Raw genomic sequence first — 18,544 nt, forward strand, 5'->3', positions numbered from 1 at the left:
ACCCAGGGATCCCTAAATATCAGTTTTTGAAATGAATAATATACCGTACTGTTTTTTTACCAGACATGAATCTCTGTGCCTCCATTTTCTTATACTGAATAAAAGAATAGTGAAAGTTCCTAACTCACAGGATGCTGTATGAGAATTAAACCGCAAATTACTTTTTAAGCACTTGGCACAGTGAACTCTCTCATGGATAGCTATTGCTGTTATCACTACTCTATGAAATTGCCTCTTGTCACCTCAGTGGTACCTATGACAAACTGATGAGCAGATATTTGGTAATGCATATTCTGGAAAGGATTATGTAAAGATAATGCCCTTGAAATCTCTCTAGAGCATCAAAATTGAACTGTCAGGTAAATTATCTCTTTGCTTTATGTCATGCATTCTCAACAGGAACAGTATCACTACCAGGGGGATGAAAACTGGATCTTGTGGGGCAAAAAAACTTAGATAAGCAATAGTTTGTGGCCCTCCAAAGAGCCATCATACATGAAGAGATATATGGTATATTTGAGGTACTGAAATTTCATGGGGAGGGGAGGCTATCAGGAAAAAAGTCTAAAAAGGCTCTTGTGGAGGTCAGTGAAAGAAAAGTTTAGGGACACTGCCTTATTTGGATTAAAGGAGCTAAGAAAAATGAATGAGATTTATGCAAAAAAAGTTGAAATCAAATTTGTAATTTGGAAAACTACAACTCTTGTAGCTTCTCAAAAATTTGTATTCTGTTTCAAGAAAAAAAAAATGTTGTAACTCTTCCCTCCCTGCCCTGCCAGGAAATGCAAGGATAAGTAATGTGGAATTTTATCACAGTGGTCAAGAAGGCTTCAGGGATAACACAGATCCAAGACATGCTGTAACATTTCTGAACTTAGGACAGGTTTGTACTTGAATTTTTCCATATGTTCAAAATAAAGTATTTTGACTTTATTTTCATTTAGCTTTCCTAAAAAGGTATATCTTAGAATTGCTAAGACTGTATGATCTAATATAACTTTCTTAGACACATTTCCCATCAACTTTTTTAGACTCATAGCAGCATCTGATTTACCCATTTCACACATTTATTTAAAGTCAGCAAAAACAAAAAGCAGAAAAAAGAGCATAGTGATGAAAGAATTAAAGATCTATATTATTTCAGAACTCCACTTTACTTTGCAGTGATCAAAAATATTCCCAAGTAGTTTCTATTGAACAAAGTAAGTATTGCTTCCATTTCTCAAATGAAAAGCATGTCCGTATATCTATGCCTCTGTCAAAAGTGGGAACATAGATGTGCTTAGAAGGCTAGTGATTGGAGAATAAAATGAGAGAGAATATATTTTTTATGGAAATAAAAAATAATTTTGCAAGTTTGAGGTTACAACCCCAAACCTACTCATTGACTGGTTCCTACAGACATTTGAATTGTAATCCCCTGACTAGAGTATCAACTTTTGTAATTAAAAAAGTCCTTGCTCATCATATAATAAACTGTTCTGAAAGATAATTTTTAGTTTCTTAGTATTTTATAGGTAATGATAGAAATACAAGTGCATAGAAGAGTACTTCAGAATTTTTTATCTGCAGTTAAATCTGCATTTTTCCTTTACTTAATCATAAATTGAAGATATATAGAAATTTCTCAGGATTAAAAGATCTACAGAGAAATCATCTTCTTTCATGGAACGTGAAATGAGTATTTTACTTGTCACGTTTCCTGAAAATCACCTACTTCAAATTTTTTCCTTAAATATATTTTAATTTTATTTTAAAATGTTCACTGAATTCTTATGATTTGTAGATTCAAGAACGTGGCTCATCTTATATTCGAGGCTGTGCCTTTCACAATGGATTCTCCCCAGCAATTGGTGTGTTTGGGACAGATGGATTAGACATAGATAACAACATCATTCACTTTACAGTGGGGGAAGGTAGGATGATAATATTCTTATCCAAATAACATGCTTTCTGAGACAGTCTTATCTGAAGACTGTAGAGCCATGCTGTCCAATTGATCTTTTTGTGAGAATGGAAATGGCCTATATCTGTGCTGATATGGTAATTACTAAACCGTATGTGGCCACTGAACACTTAAAATATGTCTGCTATGATTGAGGAGCTGGATTTTGAATTTTAATTGTACTTAATTTATTTGTAGTTACCTTACATTTAAGTAGTTACATGTGGTTATGGTTATCTTATTGGACAGTACAACTCTAGAAGAATTATTTATCAGATCATGATCTTGTGTGAATTATCTAATCACTGATAGTTAAAATTACTATGATTTTTCTTACCATGACACTTAAAATACTCCTCACATATCAATCAAAAAGATTATTCACAAAGTTTACTATTTTATAGAAGTTGGACTTGGTTTTAGGAGGTCATCTTTTCTTGAATATCTGTATAAAGCAAATATTTGTATAAAGAATAATACAAACTCAATGTGTACAAAATTGATGTATGTGCTTATTAAAATCTGAGGTGGATCCTGTGAATATTTAACAGGCACCCCAGAAGATTTTAAAGCAAGTAGACTATTAAAGAAGTAGAGTTCAAAGGGCAAACTCTAAAATTTAAGAGGTTGATTTGTCAGGCTCAAACTAGAAAAACTAATTTTATGGAACCATGAAAGACATTCCCCATAGTACTCATTACCAATTTGTATGTATTTTAGGGAACTTTGTTCATTTGTTTTTGCAGGCATAAGAATATGGGGGGATGCCAACAGAGTTCGAGGGAACTTGGTTGTACTTTCTGTTTGGCCAGGAACCTATCAAAACAAAAAAGATTTAAGTTCAACTCTCTGGCATGCAGCAATTGAGGTAGGGGGATTTATAATTATGCAAAATAATTACATAATTTTACAAGAGTGCCCTAAATTATAATTTTTAATTTCTTTACCAAAGATTATTACTGAAAACTGTTTCTTTCTTAGGTAAAGATTGGTGAACTAATAAAATGAGCTAATGAAAGGAGTGAATAGATTTTCTTAAGAGGTGTTGTGAGCTTCCACAGCCTTTGAAATTTTCTTGGTGTTGATGTCCAGTGGTTTAAATGGTTCTTATTTCCTTGCTTCTCCAACATTAATTATCACTTTCAAGTTCTGGGGCAGGGTCTCCCTGCTGCTAATTGACTGAGTGCCTTGCCCATATTGCTGCTTAACTCTGAATTTAACTTCCTTCTTTATAGGGAAAATTAGAATGAGAGCACAGCATCTCTAAAATACCTTTCTCATCTAAAAGTCTTATGACTTTCTATACAAGGTTATGTACTCTTCTCTGGCATGACTAGTTGGATCCTTCTTGTTTCCCACAAAGTTTCCTCAATAACTGCAGGCCATCAGGTATATAGGATGAGATTGCAGGCAGGCCAAGTAAGTACAGAGAAAGGGTCTGGAGGACATATCGCCCCATCTTGTTTTTATTCTACTTGCCTATGCCATAGGAGCCAAAAGGAATTTTAAAAATAGCTCTTTTGGAAGATGGGATAAGGATTCAGTTTTGGTTTTGTGCAACTTTTAATAATCACCTTAAAGTAAAACCGTGAAAGCCTGAAATGTGGTATACGTTTACGATAACACTTTCTTTCCATCCTATTTATAGATGTGAGAATTTAATCCAATGTCAATTCCGGATCTTTAAAGTTTTCTGTCTCTTTTCTGAATTTCATTTAACTCTATTCTCTTATCATAATATTTAAAACTAAAGGTGCTTAATACTTTAAATGGTTGAAATTTTGGCTGCTTTGCTGACACCAAAGGCAAGAACTAATCTTCTGTGCTCTATACTTTTCATTTTTTGCCACCTCAACTGGACTCATAAAGTAAAATTATTTAGTGACTACCTAACACTCATGTTCAGCCAGTTTTTCATACAGCAGATTTTATTGAAAATAGTAAGTGCTTCTGTTGACTCTTATGGTCCACTATAATCACCTTAGTTTTTCTCTTAATAAATCAAACTGGTAACATAATGTAAGCAATACTGTAATTTGTCTATGGCTTAGAATTATTGAGTGACACCCAGGGGATTGTGTGACTGAAATAAATCTCTTTTCTAATGAAATCTAAGTGTCTAGTGATGATTTTACACCAAGAACTTAAGGTAATTTCAATATTCCATTTGTAACATAAATTTGAATGGATTGAATAATGAAATGAATTTTTCTCCTAAAAGTTAGTTATAATTAGTTTTCCAATATACGTTGCATACTTGCTCTCATTGTACAGTTCTGTAAGAGCCTGACCCGTAGCATTTTCCTTCTCACTGTACTAGATAAACAGAGGGACCAACACAGTCTTACAAAATAACGTTGTGGCTGGATTTGGAAGGGTAGGATACCGCATTGATGGTGAACCTTGCTCAAGTAAGTCTTTGGCACAGTCATTCTAAAACTAGGAAATATCTTGTTAAAATTTGTTAGAAAGAAGTAATTATTGTTTGTTAGTTCAATGTGTAGTATCTCCTCCTCCAGGACACTGAAAGAACTCAACATACTAAATTATTGGAAGATACTATTGGGTCTAAAGAAAAAATGAATAGGCTTTTAAAGATAACTTCCCATGTTTATGACCCAGAAACTCTGGCAACCACTTCAATTCTTTATGTGGCTGCTGTTGGAACAGTGATACCTCATCCCACTACCACTTTCACAAAAGCAACACTTCTAAGCATAAAGCTGCATGTCTGTAGGGATATGACATTATTTCATGCTTCCTCTTCAGAGGAATAAATGCTCACTCTTTGTGCCTTAAAACCTGCAAGCATGAAAAAGTCAAAGGACATGAACAGATAGTTCTCAGGTACATTTCTCTATGTTAGATGAGTAAAAATAAAAAATTAACTGAACGACTACTCTTTTGGCAAGGCTGTAGGGAAACTAGAACATTTACACATTGCTGGTTTAATGACAAAACAGTATAACCCTTACAGAGGGGAATAGAGCAATAGCTGCCAAAGTTATAGGAGCATTTGCTTTTGGCTCAACATTTCCCTTCTGGCAGTCTAACAAACATTTGCCTCTATAACACTTATAAAATGATTTGTGAACAAGGTGATTCATCACTGCATTGTGTGTGCTAGCAGGAAACTGAAAGCTTTCCGTGTCCAGTAACAGTGGACTAGTTATATAAAGCCAGACTTTGGAACACCAGGCCCCTCTCAAAAAGAGGGAAGAAAAAAAAAAAGAAAAAAATAAAAAAAAAGAGGGAAGAAGATACATATCGATATATTGATACGGAGAGAGAAATCCACAAGATATTCTAAAGTGATAAATGGAGATTGCAGAACAATATGTGTGTGTGCATATGTATATGTATATGTGTGTGTGTGTGTGTATATATATATATATATATACACACGCTCTCATTGTACAGTTCTGTAAGAGCCTGACCCGTAGCATTTCCTTATTTTCTTTATGTATATATATATATAGCATGTATATATATATATATATATATATATATATATATATATATATATATAGTATGTTTTGTGGAAGAAAGGAAAGAGGTATATATGGTGTCTGTGTTTACATAAAGTGACACAGAGTTTAAAAACAAAACAAAAAGCAAAAACAAAAAAGGTGAGTAGTAATAGGGTGACTTGTTCTCATATAGCTTTTTATAACCTCTTGATTTTTCAGCTGGGAAAATGAATTATCAGATAAAAAAAAAGTACTAGAGCTGCAGGCTTTACCTCTTCAGAAACTTAGAGGAAATAGGATTTTCTCTGAAAACCTTATATCCCTTGTACAGCTGATTTTTGTTTTTAATCTCAGTATAGTTATTTTGAGATTCTTTGAATCAGCAATTTTTTCTGGGCTTAAGCTAATTTTATTCTTGTGTAAAATACATTTTGAAAGAATAAAACAACTGCCAACAAATTTAACTGATTCCTTGATATATGCTCTTATTAAATATTTTAGTTCCCAACAGCTTTAAGATTTTCTTTGACTAAAATTTTAAAATATATAATTTTTCTGCAACTTCTTTGAAGTGTTGTCCTGGATTTTTTAAGTCAAAATATGAATATTTACTAATATGTATATTTCACTGACTATATTGATATTCTTAAATAATTGAGAGTATTTATAAGGAAGTTTGGGGATGCCTAGGTGGCTCAGTGGTTGAGCATCTGCCTTTGGCTCAGAGCATGATCCTGGAGTCCCAGGATGGCCGGATGGCTTTCTGCATGGAGCCTGCTTCTCCCTCTGCCTGTGTCTCTGCCTCTCTCTCTCTCTCTGTCTCTCATGAATAAATAAAAATAAAATCTTAAAAAAAAAAAGAAGTTTGATACTTAAGAGAAATTGAAATAAAAGTCATTACTGAGGAATTGAGGGGTTAAGTTACTGGAATGGGATACTAACTTATCCAGTCAACCTCCCAGGCAAGTTAGAGGCTAGGAGCAGGAATCTGGGAGGTCAGGGAGGAAACTGAGGCCCACACTGGGTCCCAGGGGAACCACTGAGTGGAACCAAGGGAAAGATGTGCAAACAGCTTCTTATGGAGGAAAAAAAAAAAAAACACAGAATCTAGGCAGTTGACAAGTAAAATTTCAATCGCAAAGTATTAGGAAGAAAGGAAAATGAATAGAAGATAGGAGGAATTCAGATATCAAGAGACATGGCCAAGAGAGCTGGTACTAAGTAAACTATAGGGGGGTGATGCTGCTCTTTATAGGGAATCCTCCAACGTATGTATGGTTAGGAGGGAATTCTTAAGATTGCTAATCTGATTTTGACATAAGTAAAGTTTCATAAAAATCCATTTCAATTTTCCTATATATTAATAATGATTATAGCTTCCATTTATTGAGATACTTTATGTGGGTTATTTCATTTCATTTGAGACTACTCTAAATTAGATGTTAAAGCTTTTTATATTTGAGGAAACTGATGTCTAAAAGGTTAAACAATGTTCCCAAGATCATACACCCATTAGTTCAACAGATATTTAAATGAGCACCTATCTCTGCATTACCTTCTAAGCCCTAGGAATATGGTGGTGAGTGAGGTAGACACAGCATTTTCTCTCATGAAGCTTACATTCTAGTAAGAGAGAGATTAATAATTCATGAATAAGTAATATTAAAATATCAAGTGAAAATAATTTTAATTGCCATGTGAAGGAAGTGAGGTGTTACTTTGAATCAGGTAGTCAGAGAAGGCATACTAAGAAAGTGACACTTAACTTGAAAGTGGGATGACCAGAAGGAACCAACAACAAAAAGGTGTGGAGGGGAAGCATTTTACAAACAGCAAGTGGTATCATTGTGTTTCATGGTTACCTAAACTTCATGCACTTTCTCATGAAATTCATGTTTGATCAGATAGAGCAAGTTAAGTATGCTAGCTAACAATTAAACCAAACTTTAAAAAAAAGGTTTTTTTAAGGTTTTATTTATTTATTCATGAGAGACACAGAGAGAGAGGGGGAGAGACACAGGCAGAGGGAGAAGCAGGCTCCAGGCAGAGCCTGACGTGGGACTCAATCCTGGGTCTCCAGGAACATGCCCTGGGCTGAAGGTGGTGCTAATCCTCTGAGCCACTACCAAACTTTTGCAAATGAGTGTACACTCATTCTAATGGTAAAGGGACAAATTAGACAAGATTAAATACTAAGTAGAGTAAGCCATAAATGTTTAAGCCATAAGAATATTTAATTATCATGTTAAAATGTGCATAAGAACCATATATTTAATTTTAAAAATCTAACTGATACTGCTTATAAAGCTCAAGGACAGGACTTGTGATATTAATTATCTGTTTTCATATTTCCTTACAAGGTCAATCTAATCCCATGGAAAAGTGGTTTGATAATGAAGCCCATGGAGGTTTATATGGTATTTATATGAACCAGGATGGCCTTCCTGGATGTTCTCTTATACAGGGATTTACCATTTGGACATGCTGGGATTATGGAATTTATTTTCAGGTAAATGTGATTGAAGATGGTGTTTGTCTTGTTTTATGATTGTATTTTGTACTATGTAAACTACAAGTTGTTTTACAGACCACAGAGAGTGTGCATATCTATAATGTGACTCTGGTTGACAATGGAATGGCCATTTCTTCCATGATTTACATGCCAGCTGCTGTATCTCACAAAATTTCCAGTAAAACAGTGCAGATTAAGGTAAGAAATAAATATAGCCACAATAAGGAGAAAGGGTAAAATTATTGAAGTTCTAATAAGAATGATCTCCTTGACTTCCAAGCCCTGCAAATCCAAATCTCCTTGCCTTTGTTCTCCATGTCTTCTCCTGGGAAGTGCTTTATCCTTCCTCTCCTCCCTGATCCCTTCACCTCTTCTTGTTTACCACTTGCTAATCTTGTCACAGTTAAAATTTCATCCCATCTATGAAACCTTTCCTGATCTAGCTTAGGCAGTATTGACACTCTTTCTTCCTTTGGTTCCTGCTGGTCCCTGGGCATATTTCTGTTACAGAAATGTAACATGTCGTCATATATAATAATTTGCCTGCCTGTCTTCCCCTTTCCAGTTTGACGGTCATTACACTCAGGGTGTAAAGTCACATCCTTTTCATTTTGGTTTTATGAATGCTCCCTTCCTCAAACTTAAGGTTGTGTTTTGCTACAGTGGAATTCAATATAATATTTTCCTTTAGGAAAAGCTATTCTTTAAGCTGTCCTGTTTGAATTTTTTTTTAAATAGAACTCATTAATTGTTGGAAGTAGCCCTGGATTTAATTGTTCTGATGTCCTAACTAATGATGATCCCAATATTGAACTTTCTGCTGCCCATCGGAGTGCCAGACCTCCATCAGGTGATAATTTTAGGAATTTAATTTTGGTGTTATGAGTGCATATTTGAATTTTATTAATTTTATTTCTTTTATAAAAGGTGGTAGAAGTGGGATTTGCTGGCCTACCTTTGCTTCAGCACATAACATGGCACCCCGGAAACCCCATGCAGGAATCATGAGTTACAATGCTATCAGTGGCCTTTTGGAGATATCAGGCAAGTTTAAATGTAGTCTTGACAAATCTAACTCAGTGAAATTCTATAAAGAATATGTAGAATATATCTAAATATATCTAATATATCTAAATATGTAGAATATATCTAAATATTTCTCTATAAGTAAAGAAAAATAATGATTTAAATGAATTTGCCTATGAATCTGCTCAATGTGAGAAGCAAAGAAATCAGACATAAGTCAATTTCAAGAATGGTTCCCTGGCAAAATTTGTATATGTTTAAGAAGTGACATGTAATTTTCCTTCTGAAATAACAGAAGAGACGCTGGTACAGTGATTTAATGTTTCTATAAATTGTAAAAGCCCTTTTATATAAGTAGGGTTATATATTATTATCTCTTTTTACAACTGAAGAAATTTAAACTCATGTAATCTAGGAGCTTAGTAACATCTATTGGCCCTACTATCATCCTGTTCATTTGTTTCTGTAATGCTTCTTCCACAGTTGCTGCTCTCTGGTGATCATTAACATGCCCTTTGTGCTTACTCCCATAGACCCATGCAGTTGCTTTTCCCTCAGGCTTCATTCTACCCAGTCATCCAGTCTTGTTCCCTCTAGACCCCTGACTAACTAGCCAAGTCATTTTTTCTATTTATCCTTACCTCAGACTACTTCTCTCTTCACCCAAAGTGGATCACCCTGTGTCCTACTCAGATTTCTATTCCATAATAGGATCTGCCCACACCACACTCTTTCAAGGCCATCCCACGTGAGGCTGAAATGTATTAAATAATGGGTTCATTCCTGGGGCACCTGGGTGGTTCAGTCTGTTGAACGTCTGTCTGCCTTTGGCTCAGGTCATGATCTCGGGGTCCTGGGATTGAGCCCTGTATCCAGCTCCCTGATCAGCAGGGAATCTCCCTCTGCCTCTCCCCCCACCTGCACTCTCTCTCTCTCTCTCTCTCAAAGAAATAAATAAAATCATAAATATATATAAATATATATATAATTATATATAGAATAGATATAAATTATATATATAATAGATTCATTCCAATAGCACATTTTTAGAGAGACTTTTGACCCTTTCTCCTACAGTTGGCCGTGACATTCTTACAATTCTACTTCACTTAAAGTGGAACATTATTTTTTCCAAACTTAGAAAAGTCACAGCATAGGAGAATGCCCCCATCCATACTGATACTCTCCCTTATCCAGCTTTATATTCTTCCTCCCTTGATCTAACACCATCACAGTTTACACTTAGCTATACATATTCCTGCTTCCTGCCAGTCCATGTTACTCAGTTCTTGTAGTTTCTTTGGTATATAATTCCTCTTCTCGCAGAGCAGGCTTAGCACTTCCCCAGTAAGGCCATGTTGAGAATCGACCAGACTTACTGTTCTGTTTGCCAGAAGGGGAAATGGGAACAGGTCCTGAGAAAGACACCTGTCTTTTGAGTTTCTTTTTTGAGTTCTTGTCATGAGTTCAGCAAGTGGGGGAGGGGAGCTATTCTTTAATAAGGGAGAGGTGGATCACCTATGTAGATCTGGAACATTCAAGGAGAACCCAGGGTTTCAAGGTTCAAGTTCATCTTTCCCTATATTCCCATCCTAACTCAAGGTTCCATTCCTTTTCTATAAGAGCCCTGTCTTTGATGTAGGAGTCTTGCCAGGGCTGAGAATTCAACCTTTTATGAATTTTCTGTTGGTTTTGTGATCAGATCCTGAGGTTTGCTTTGAATTTGTGATTGGTCACCAAAGTTTACAGTTTCTTCAAAGCATCGATGGTGGTCAATAGTCACCTATTTCTAGCTTCCTTGTAACCACTGTTTGTCCAGTACCACTCAAATGCCAAATTTACTGTATGAGCCAGAGCATTTCCTTCCACCTAGATGTGCTCAGTTCACCACAAGTGAAGTCATAGTAATTGCACTGTTGTGGCATTCTAGGGACTATTAGCACCTACCCACTATCAGTACCACTATCCCACCACCACCACCTGCCACCAGGAAGGGCATCTTCATTCCCATCTAGAGAGCAAGTGAGCTTAATTTATTACTGCATCATTACAGTGTGTACCCTAAGACCACTTCTGGTACTAGCGATCTAAATCAGGTGGTCTAAAAGTAAAGCCAGAGATGAGGTTCTTGTGCAAGTGGTTTATTGCTTTCACCAGACAGGGAGTGAGGAAAATGGGATACGGCAGAGCTAGGCAGGGATGTGGTCTTGGTTGGAGTCTAGCTCCTTCTTGATAACATCAGGGACTGTGCAGTACCCCTCAGCTTCCCCCTCTTGAGGCAAGGGGACCTCCCGTATCAGTTGCCAGTCAGGCATGGTAACCCTTTGGTGCTGGTGTTAAGGAGTGCATAATCCCATAGGAGAGGGAGCTGTCATCTGGTCAAGGGTAGTTCTCCAGAAAAAGGAGAGTAGTTAGCAGCCAACATTTACTTGAGCTGAAGACAAGCACAATGGGCCAGTAAAGCAGGTCTGCACAGGTTACAAACAGTATCTGCTACTGTAGTATTTTATTGATATTAATCTACAGGCTCATATTCATGTATATACAGTATCATCTTAGGAAAAAAATCATTGGAAGGGTGGTAGCAGTACATAAGTGATCTAAGAATTTTTCAGCCACCTTTTGCTTTTTTTATGTTTTTGAGTTACTGGATTTTAGTACAATGGGGATTAAGTTTTGGATTCAATACATTTATCTTCTGATTACACAATATATGCAATAAGACCAAAAAGAACAACGTCTCAATTAGTCTTTGCTGCATAACAAAACACCTCCAAAATTTAGAGTCATTAAACAGCCATTTATTAGCTCATGATTCTGTGGATTGACAATTTGGGCTTTGTTCTACTGGATAGTTCTTCTGCTGGTCTCACCTGGGATTATTCCTTAGATTGCCATCAGTGTACATGATGGATAGGGGATAGTTAGTCTATGATAGTTTCATTTCCATATCTGGTAGTTGGTGGCCAGTGGTTGGGCTGGCCATTAGCTAGAGTAATGGGAGGGATTGGGCTGAATGCCTCCCAAGATCATACACATGCTGAAATCACAAAATTCTCCAAGAGCACTAAAAGAAAGTGAGCCCTACCATGCAAGCACTTTTCAGACCTCCTTGTATCACAATTCCTTTTGTCTCATTGGTCAAAGCACATCATGCAACTAAGCTCAGAGAAAATATGAGAGGATTGTTCAATGGGTATTAATATAGGGAGGCAACAGTCTACCACAAATGTGCTGGACTATCTACCATATAAGGGAAGGGTTCCATGTTCAAGGGGGTGTTAAATGATGTGTTTTCTGGAATGTACATGAAATGAAACTGATTTTATCACTTTCCCCATAGAAAATAATTATTTTTCTGCTATTTATGTTTTAGGTTCAACATTTGTTGGATTTAAGAACATTTGTGCAGGTGAAACTAATGTGATATTCATTACTAATCCTTTAAATGAAGATTTACAGCATCCAATCCATGTGAAGAATATACAGCTAGTTGATACTACTGAACAATCAAAAATATTCATACATAGGCCTGATGTAAGGTACGATATATGAAAGCCCATTTTTTTCTTTCCTGTATTTATAGTTTTCCATTATCTTTTTTTCCTGCCATAGACCTGAGGAAGTTGCTATATTAAAGTAACTATTAATTTCTATAAAATTTTAATCAGGATCATGAAAATTAAGACTAATGCATCTATGTTTTCAGTTAAATTGAAGAAGCTATACTTTAATATGTGTATTTTCTCATACTGTTTTTTTCATGCTTCGTAAGTAATACCATCATAAAAGACTGAGACCAGGTTAGAAGTACTTTTGTACCTTAGTGTCTCTCCATTAATAGTCATTCGGAATGAGAAGCATTTCTATTATTTCTTTCATTTTCCTACCTCTTTTTTTTTCCTATCACTTTCCAAATAACTTTTCATGTTCACCCCAACATGCTCTTTGAAATTTAATGTCAATCATTATAACCACTGTGACTGAGAATATGCAGAAACCTAGAACAGTGACTTTTCAACCACAAAAGTCAGTGGGGGTCGGAATATTTCTAGAAACTGAGCCACTTAGACTGTAAATCTTAAAAGAAGATAGCTGGTAACTGCTACACTTTCTAAGAGATGCAGACCAGGAATTCAGATGTAAGACAAGATTAAAGGAAAGAAATTTTTTATGAGCGATCTTTGACTGTTTTCAGTATAGGAACAAGATGAGGAGTAATGCTGTATAATTAGATAGACATTTTTTCAGAGAAATGCAGTGTTTCATAGTCTGATTTTGTTTTAGTGACAACCATACACTTCCTTATTTAGTAATTATTAAACCACAATATTTTTGGCTCTATAGAGCCTCTTCTCACTAAAATTTAATTAGCTCCTCTTTAGTTATCATTGAATCTTTCAGAAGTAATATGTAATTTTAATACCTAGGTCCTGAAGAAAATAGTATGCTTTTGAGAGAGAGGAAAGCATGCATGTGGGAATGGGAGAGGGACAGAAGAGGGCAGAGGGAATCTTAAGAAGCTTCCATGCCCAGCACACAGCCTGATGTAGAGCTTGATCTCACATCCCCAGGATCATGACCTGAACCAAAATCAGAAGCTGGATGCTTAACTGACTGAGCCACCCAGGTGCCCCAGAAAATACCACATTTTCAAATATAATATCTTTGAGCTCTGTGCTTTTATTAAGATGCTGTTGATGTTTTCCCAGATCCCTTTTATTTTTATTTTTATTTTTTTTAAGATTTTATTTATTTATTCATGAAAGATACAGAGACAGAGAGAGGCAGAGACACAGGCAGAGGGAGAAGCAGGCTCCATGCAGGGAGCCTGATGTGGGACTCGATCCTGGGACTCCAGGATCACGTCCTGGGTCGAAGGCAGGCGCTAAACCACTGAGCGACCCAGGGATCCCCTCAGATCCCTTTTATAAAGCAGTTCGCCCAGTTCCCCAGTGCTCTAAATGTTGGCACTTGATAATGATGATTTATTTATTTATTATTCATGATGGACATAGAGAGAGAGGCAGAGACACAGGCAGAGGGAGAAGCAGGCTCCATGCTGGGTGCCTGACGCGGGACTCGATCCCGGGACTCCAGGATCACACCCTGGGCCAAAGGCAGGCGCCAAACCGCTGAGCCACCCAGGGATCCCCGATAATGATAATGATAATCTATAGTTGCTCTCTTCTCCAACAAATTGCTCTTAGCCAAACAGTAATAGCCCTGGGGGGCTAAAGCCCTCCATAACAACATTTCCTTGCAGTCCATTGAAAGCCCAACACCCTTTGTCTCATGGAGGGAGCAACTCTGGGTGCAACTGATGAACCAGATGTACTCCTGGAATCAGAATGAAGCTAGTCCGCATACCATAGTAATCTCATTTTCTTTGTCCTTTGTGGCTTCTCTCCTTTTGTGAGAGAATTATTTCAATAAATCATTTGAACAAAATTTTACGTTTCAGGTTCTGTTTTTTTGCAACATGAAGTAAAGACAGAGCCCTACGTCATAATATAAAAGAGCCAGTGGGTACTCTCCCTACAGACTTGCTCACAAAAGCACTCTTCATGTACTTGAACACAAAGAACCCATGAGCTACAGAAATATTTATTCAAGTCATCTTCAAAACTATTATTGTACAGTAAGGGGTAACTTACTCCTTTGTGTCTCTCTTACAGCACAAAAAGAGACGGATGTTAAACACTATCTAATAGTTCTGAGCTTTCCACTATTATTTTGTTGTTATAATTTTGGAATAAGCTATATTTACCCATAGTATATATCATGCTGTAGTATAACTATACTGTATTCTATGTATACTATGCAATGTGCAGTATATTGCAAATTAAGCATCTATTTTATTATTATTATACCCAGTTAACAATCAACACTGCAGGTAGCTCAAGATGAAGGCAGAATGCTATCTATGGTTGAACTGCATGATAAGTATGTAGTATTTCATTTCCTACAGTGTGGGTATTTACAGAATGGTTGCTAAAATATGTAGCATAGCAATCATAATCCAAACATATCTGTTTGTGTATACATAAACAAATGTCTATATAATATTATATACTAATCTACAGTTGGTGATGGCCTGAGAGCTTGATATAAGAAAGTGAAGGAAACTGAACTTTAAAGTATTTAGATTATTTTATAGTAATCATGCAATACTTTTATAATTTTTAAAGACCGTTGAAAAAAAAAGGAAAGAGGAATAATAGATTTCCCTGCCAGCACAGGGATTTTTTTATGTTCTGCACAACAGACTAATTGTTCACCTGCTCATTGGGGCAATGTTAGTATACTGTGAACAATGCACAAGTTTGAAATCTATCATTTAACAAAATGAAATAACAAAATGGAATTCTAATTTTATATCTCACAGGTATAACTTGTCCTTTTGCAATGTTAATAATAATAATACAACAAACCAACAGAATGGAAAACCAGACCTTGTTACAATACTAATTAAATATCTTACTTGGTCCCATTTTGAATCCTTTCTGAAATGATAAGATTCAATTAATCAAAACAATTTTTTTGGATACTCTCTATCAAACACTAAATTGAAATGCTCTCTAGAAACAGGGGAAGGATACTAAGTATTCACACATTTTACCTTTTCTCAACAGTAAGGTGAATCCATCTGATTGTGTAGACATGGTTTGTGATGCCAAAAGAAAATCTTTTCTTAGAGATATGGATGGCTCCTTTCTGGGAGATTCTGGTTCAGTGATACCTCAAGCAGAATATGAATGGAATGGAAATAGTCAATTTGGAATTGGAGACTATAGGATTCCTAAGGTGATGCTCACATTCCCAAATGGAAGTAGAATTCCTGTCACTGAGAAAGCACCTTACAAAGGTTTGTTGGATATTATTCTGTTAAGTTTGTGAAACAAATATACCTTTCATTTTTAGGAACTGGGATATTCAACCAATATTTTCTACTCACTAATCTTACATAAAAGAAAAAGATAGTGCATATGTTTTTGCAGAGATTGCTTTTCCTTGTTAAATGTATATACCTATTTCTAGGAATTATTAGAGATTCAACCTGTAAATACATTCCACAATGGCAGAGTTATCGGTGCTTTGGGATGGAATATGCAATGATGGTTATTGAAAGCCTGGATTCTGACACAGAAACTCGAAGACTGTCACCAGTGGCTATAGTGAGCAATGGTTATGTTGATCTCATTAACGGTAGGTGTTTAGTATGAACAAACTAGTAGTTACTCAAGGCATTCACTATTTATTACATGCATGGAGACATCTCAAATTATTTATCACATAAAAATAGCAAAAATCAGCACTGCTTTTCCTTCTGTTTGTAAGAAAAGATCTATGTGCAGGAGGGATGTTTGACACTTCAGTAGTTTCCTGTATTAGAAAGCCAGGATAGTTATTCCAAATTGACCATTAGAAGAAGAGGAAAGTTATTCCTTGAGTGATCTTCATACCTATAGAATAAGTAGCATGAATATTTTAAGGAAAAATTGGCCTGAGGGTGTCCAAAAAGACAATTTGCCTTACATAAATTAAAACACAGATAATGTGTTATTTGGAACACTTGAGAGCATATTTTGAGCCTATTCAGTTTTTATTTTCATGAAACCTTAGAAGACTTAATCTTGAAACAATGTGTTTTTGGGTTTGTTGGTTTGTTTATTTGTTTTTTCATTCCTGATTCCTTCGACTGTCAAGAACATCTTGGCAAGCTCTAGAGTCTAGGCTCCTTACATTCTGGTCACGGGTGGCTCTAGTACAGAGCAAAGATAGTGGTCTCCATAAGAATTCAGATCAACTTAGGAGTCCAAGACTTTTTGAATAAATAAGATGAACTTCTAAGAGTTGCAGAAAATAGAGAGCAGGAACTCATTGTATTACCCTGAAATAGTATCAGGGGCTCAAAGATTAGTCCATAAAAAGTCTTAAGAGTCTTTCAAGTTCTGAAGGGTCACGTAACTTGGATCAGAAATATTTCTCTGCCCTGGCAGTGTCAAACATGTACTAAAATATCCTAAGATTCAACAAAATAGCCAGTACCTCACAAAAATACTAATTTTTAAAATGTGCTAATGGGGAAATTAAAAAACACTTGAAGAAATAATGATATCCAAGAAAAATGTTTTAAAGAAAATGAGCTAAATCAACGATGTCCCAAAGTTATGTGATTTCAAGTCTCTCGTCACTTCTGTTGTCCACAACATTGAATTTTCCTGGTTTCTCTGGCTTGCCATCAACCCCATTTCAAGCACTGCCTTACAGCTCTTACAAAGCAGAGAGCTTGTGGGAAGAATTTTAGACCAGTCGGTGTGAATAATGGAGATGTTTTCAAATTACTCTGTTTTGTCTGGTGGAGAAAGATTTTATTTTGTTTATTTTTACATTTTTATTTTCTGGAAAGCAATATAAGCTTTCCACTTACACTACTGACATGACATTTCTCTTAAAAATACATTTAAATTTTTAAAAGTGACTGTCAATTTAAAGAAAAGTCTTAAGTAAATGATAGCAGGATTGCAAAAATTATGAAGATGTTGAAAGAATCACTGAAGCATGAGATGCAGCCACATTAGATTGGGGGTGGGGGGTGGAATCCCAAGATAAAAGTTTTTGAAAACCACTAATATTTCCCTTAAAATTTTAATACTCAATTTCATTTATTTTTAAAATATGGCTTTTGCTACTCTAAATGTTTCATTATCTACATAGATATTTCTTTCTGTTTTCAAAACTCACAAAGAGATTTTATTTAAAAGTAGAATTTATATTTTTTTGGATATTAAGAGAAAGTTCATATTCTACTTGAGTTTCAGAAGTTTCTATTGATTTAAAATTTGAAGTTCAGTTGTAAATATTGATAAGAATTCCAAGCAAGCCAGGAAATTGAGCAAAGCAAATGAATAAATACATCAAGAAGATTTATGTTCCATATCTCACTCAGCGTTTTATAATCCCAGCCACTTTAAAACAGAAGTAAAATAGAGAAATTTGCTACCACAGACATGGGGTGCCTGCTCTGGAAGTATCTGGATTCAGGTAGAAAAGCATCCACTGTCTTTGGATTTCTAGAGAGTTTATTAGAGTGTTATTTCTCTGGTTACTTCAATTCATTAATGATGTTGACCCTTCTATGGTGCCTATAATCACGGGCTTTAACAAAAATGTATTAAAATGACAGTGGAGGAAGATTAAAGACTTCATAAAAAGCAAACTTAAGAGTTTGTTGAATGGGGATGCCAGGATGGCTCAGTGGTTGAGCCTCTGCTTTTGGCTCAGGTCCTGATCCTGGAGTCCGGAATCGAGTGCCACATCAGGCTCCTTGCAGGGATCCTCCTTCTCCTTCTGCCTATGTCTCTGCCTCTCTCTGTCTCTCATGAATAAATAAATAAAATCTTAAAAAACAAGAGTTTGTTGAATGTTCAAATTAACTGATGAAGAAATGAGTGAGTGAAAGAATTGAATCCATGGTTTAGCCATACACATGACCATGTTTCCAAGTACAAGCTCTGTTTTTACTTTTTGTTTTTTATTAAAATTTTTATTTATTTATTTTAGGGGGGGGGGGGAGAGAGAGAGAGA

The 18,544-nt window shown here is 35.7% G+C and overlaps 1 protein-coding gene across 1 annotated transcript in view; it reads left to right on the forward strand.

The window, feature by feature from the left end:
- Positions 1-18,544, forward strand: part of PKHD1L1 (PKHD1 like 1) — a 146,034-nt gene that overhangs the window by 108,830 nt on the left and 18,660 nt on the right. The window contains exons 60-70 of the mRNA XM_055314410.1: positions 780-883; positions 1,787-1,916; positions 2,692-2,813; positions 4,266-4,356; positions 7,776-7,924; positions 8,003-8,125; positions 8,666-8,777; positions 8,855-8,971; positions 12,330-12,495; positions 15,589-15,821; positions 15,995-16,162. Coding sequence (XP_055170385.1) covers positions 780-883; positions 1,787-1,916; positions 2,692-2,813; positions 4,266-4,356; positions 7,776-7,924; positions 8,003-8,125; positions 8,666-8,777; positions 8,855-8,971; positions 12,330-12,495; positions 15,589-15,821; positions 15,995-16,162 — 1,515 coding nt within the window. The remainder of the gene's footprint in view (positions 1-779; positions 884-1,786; positions 1,917-2,691; positions 2,814-4,265; positions 4,357-7,775; positions 7,925-8,002; positions 8,126-8,665; positions 8,778-8,854; positions 8,972-12,329; positions 12,496-15,588; positions 15,822-15,994; positions 16,163-18,544) is intronic.

This window comes from Nyctereutes procyonoides, unplaced genomic scaffold (assembly GCF_905146905.1).
Source record: "Nyctereutes procyonoides isolate TBG_1078 unplaced genomic scaffold, NYPRO_anot_genome, whole genome shotgun sequence".
NCBI classification, from domain to species: Eukaryota; Metazoa; Chordata; class Mammalia; order Carnivora; family Canidae; genus Nyctereutes; species Nyctereutes procyonoides.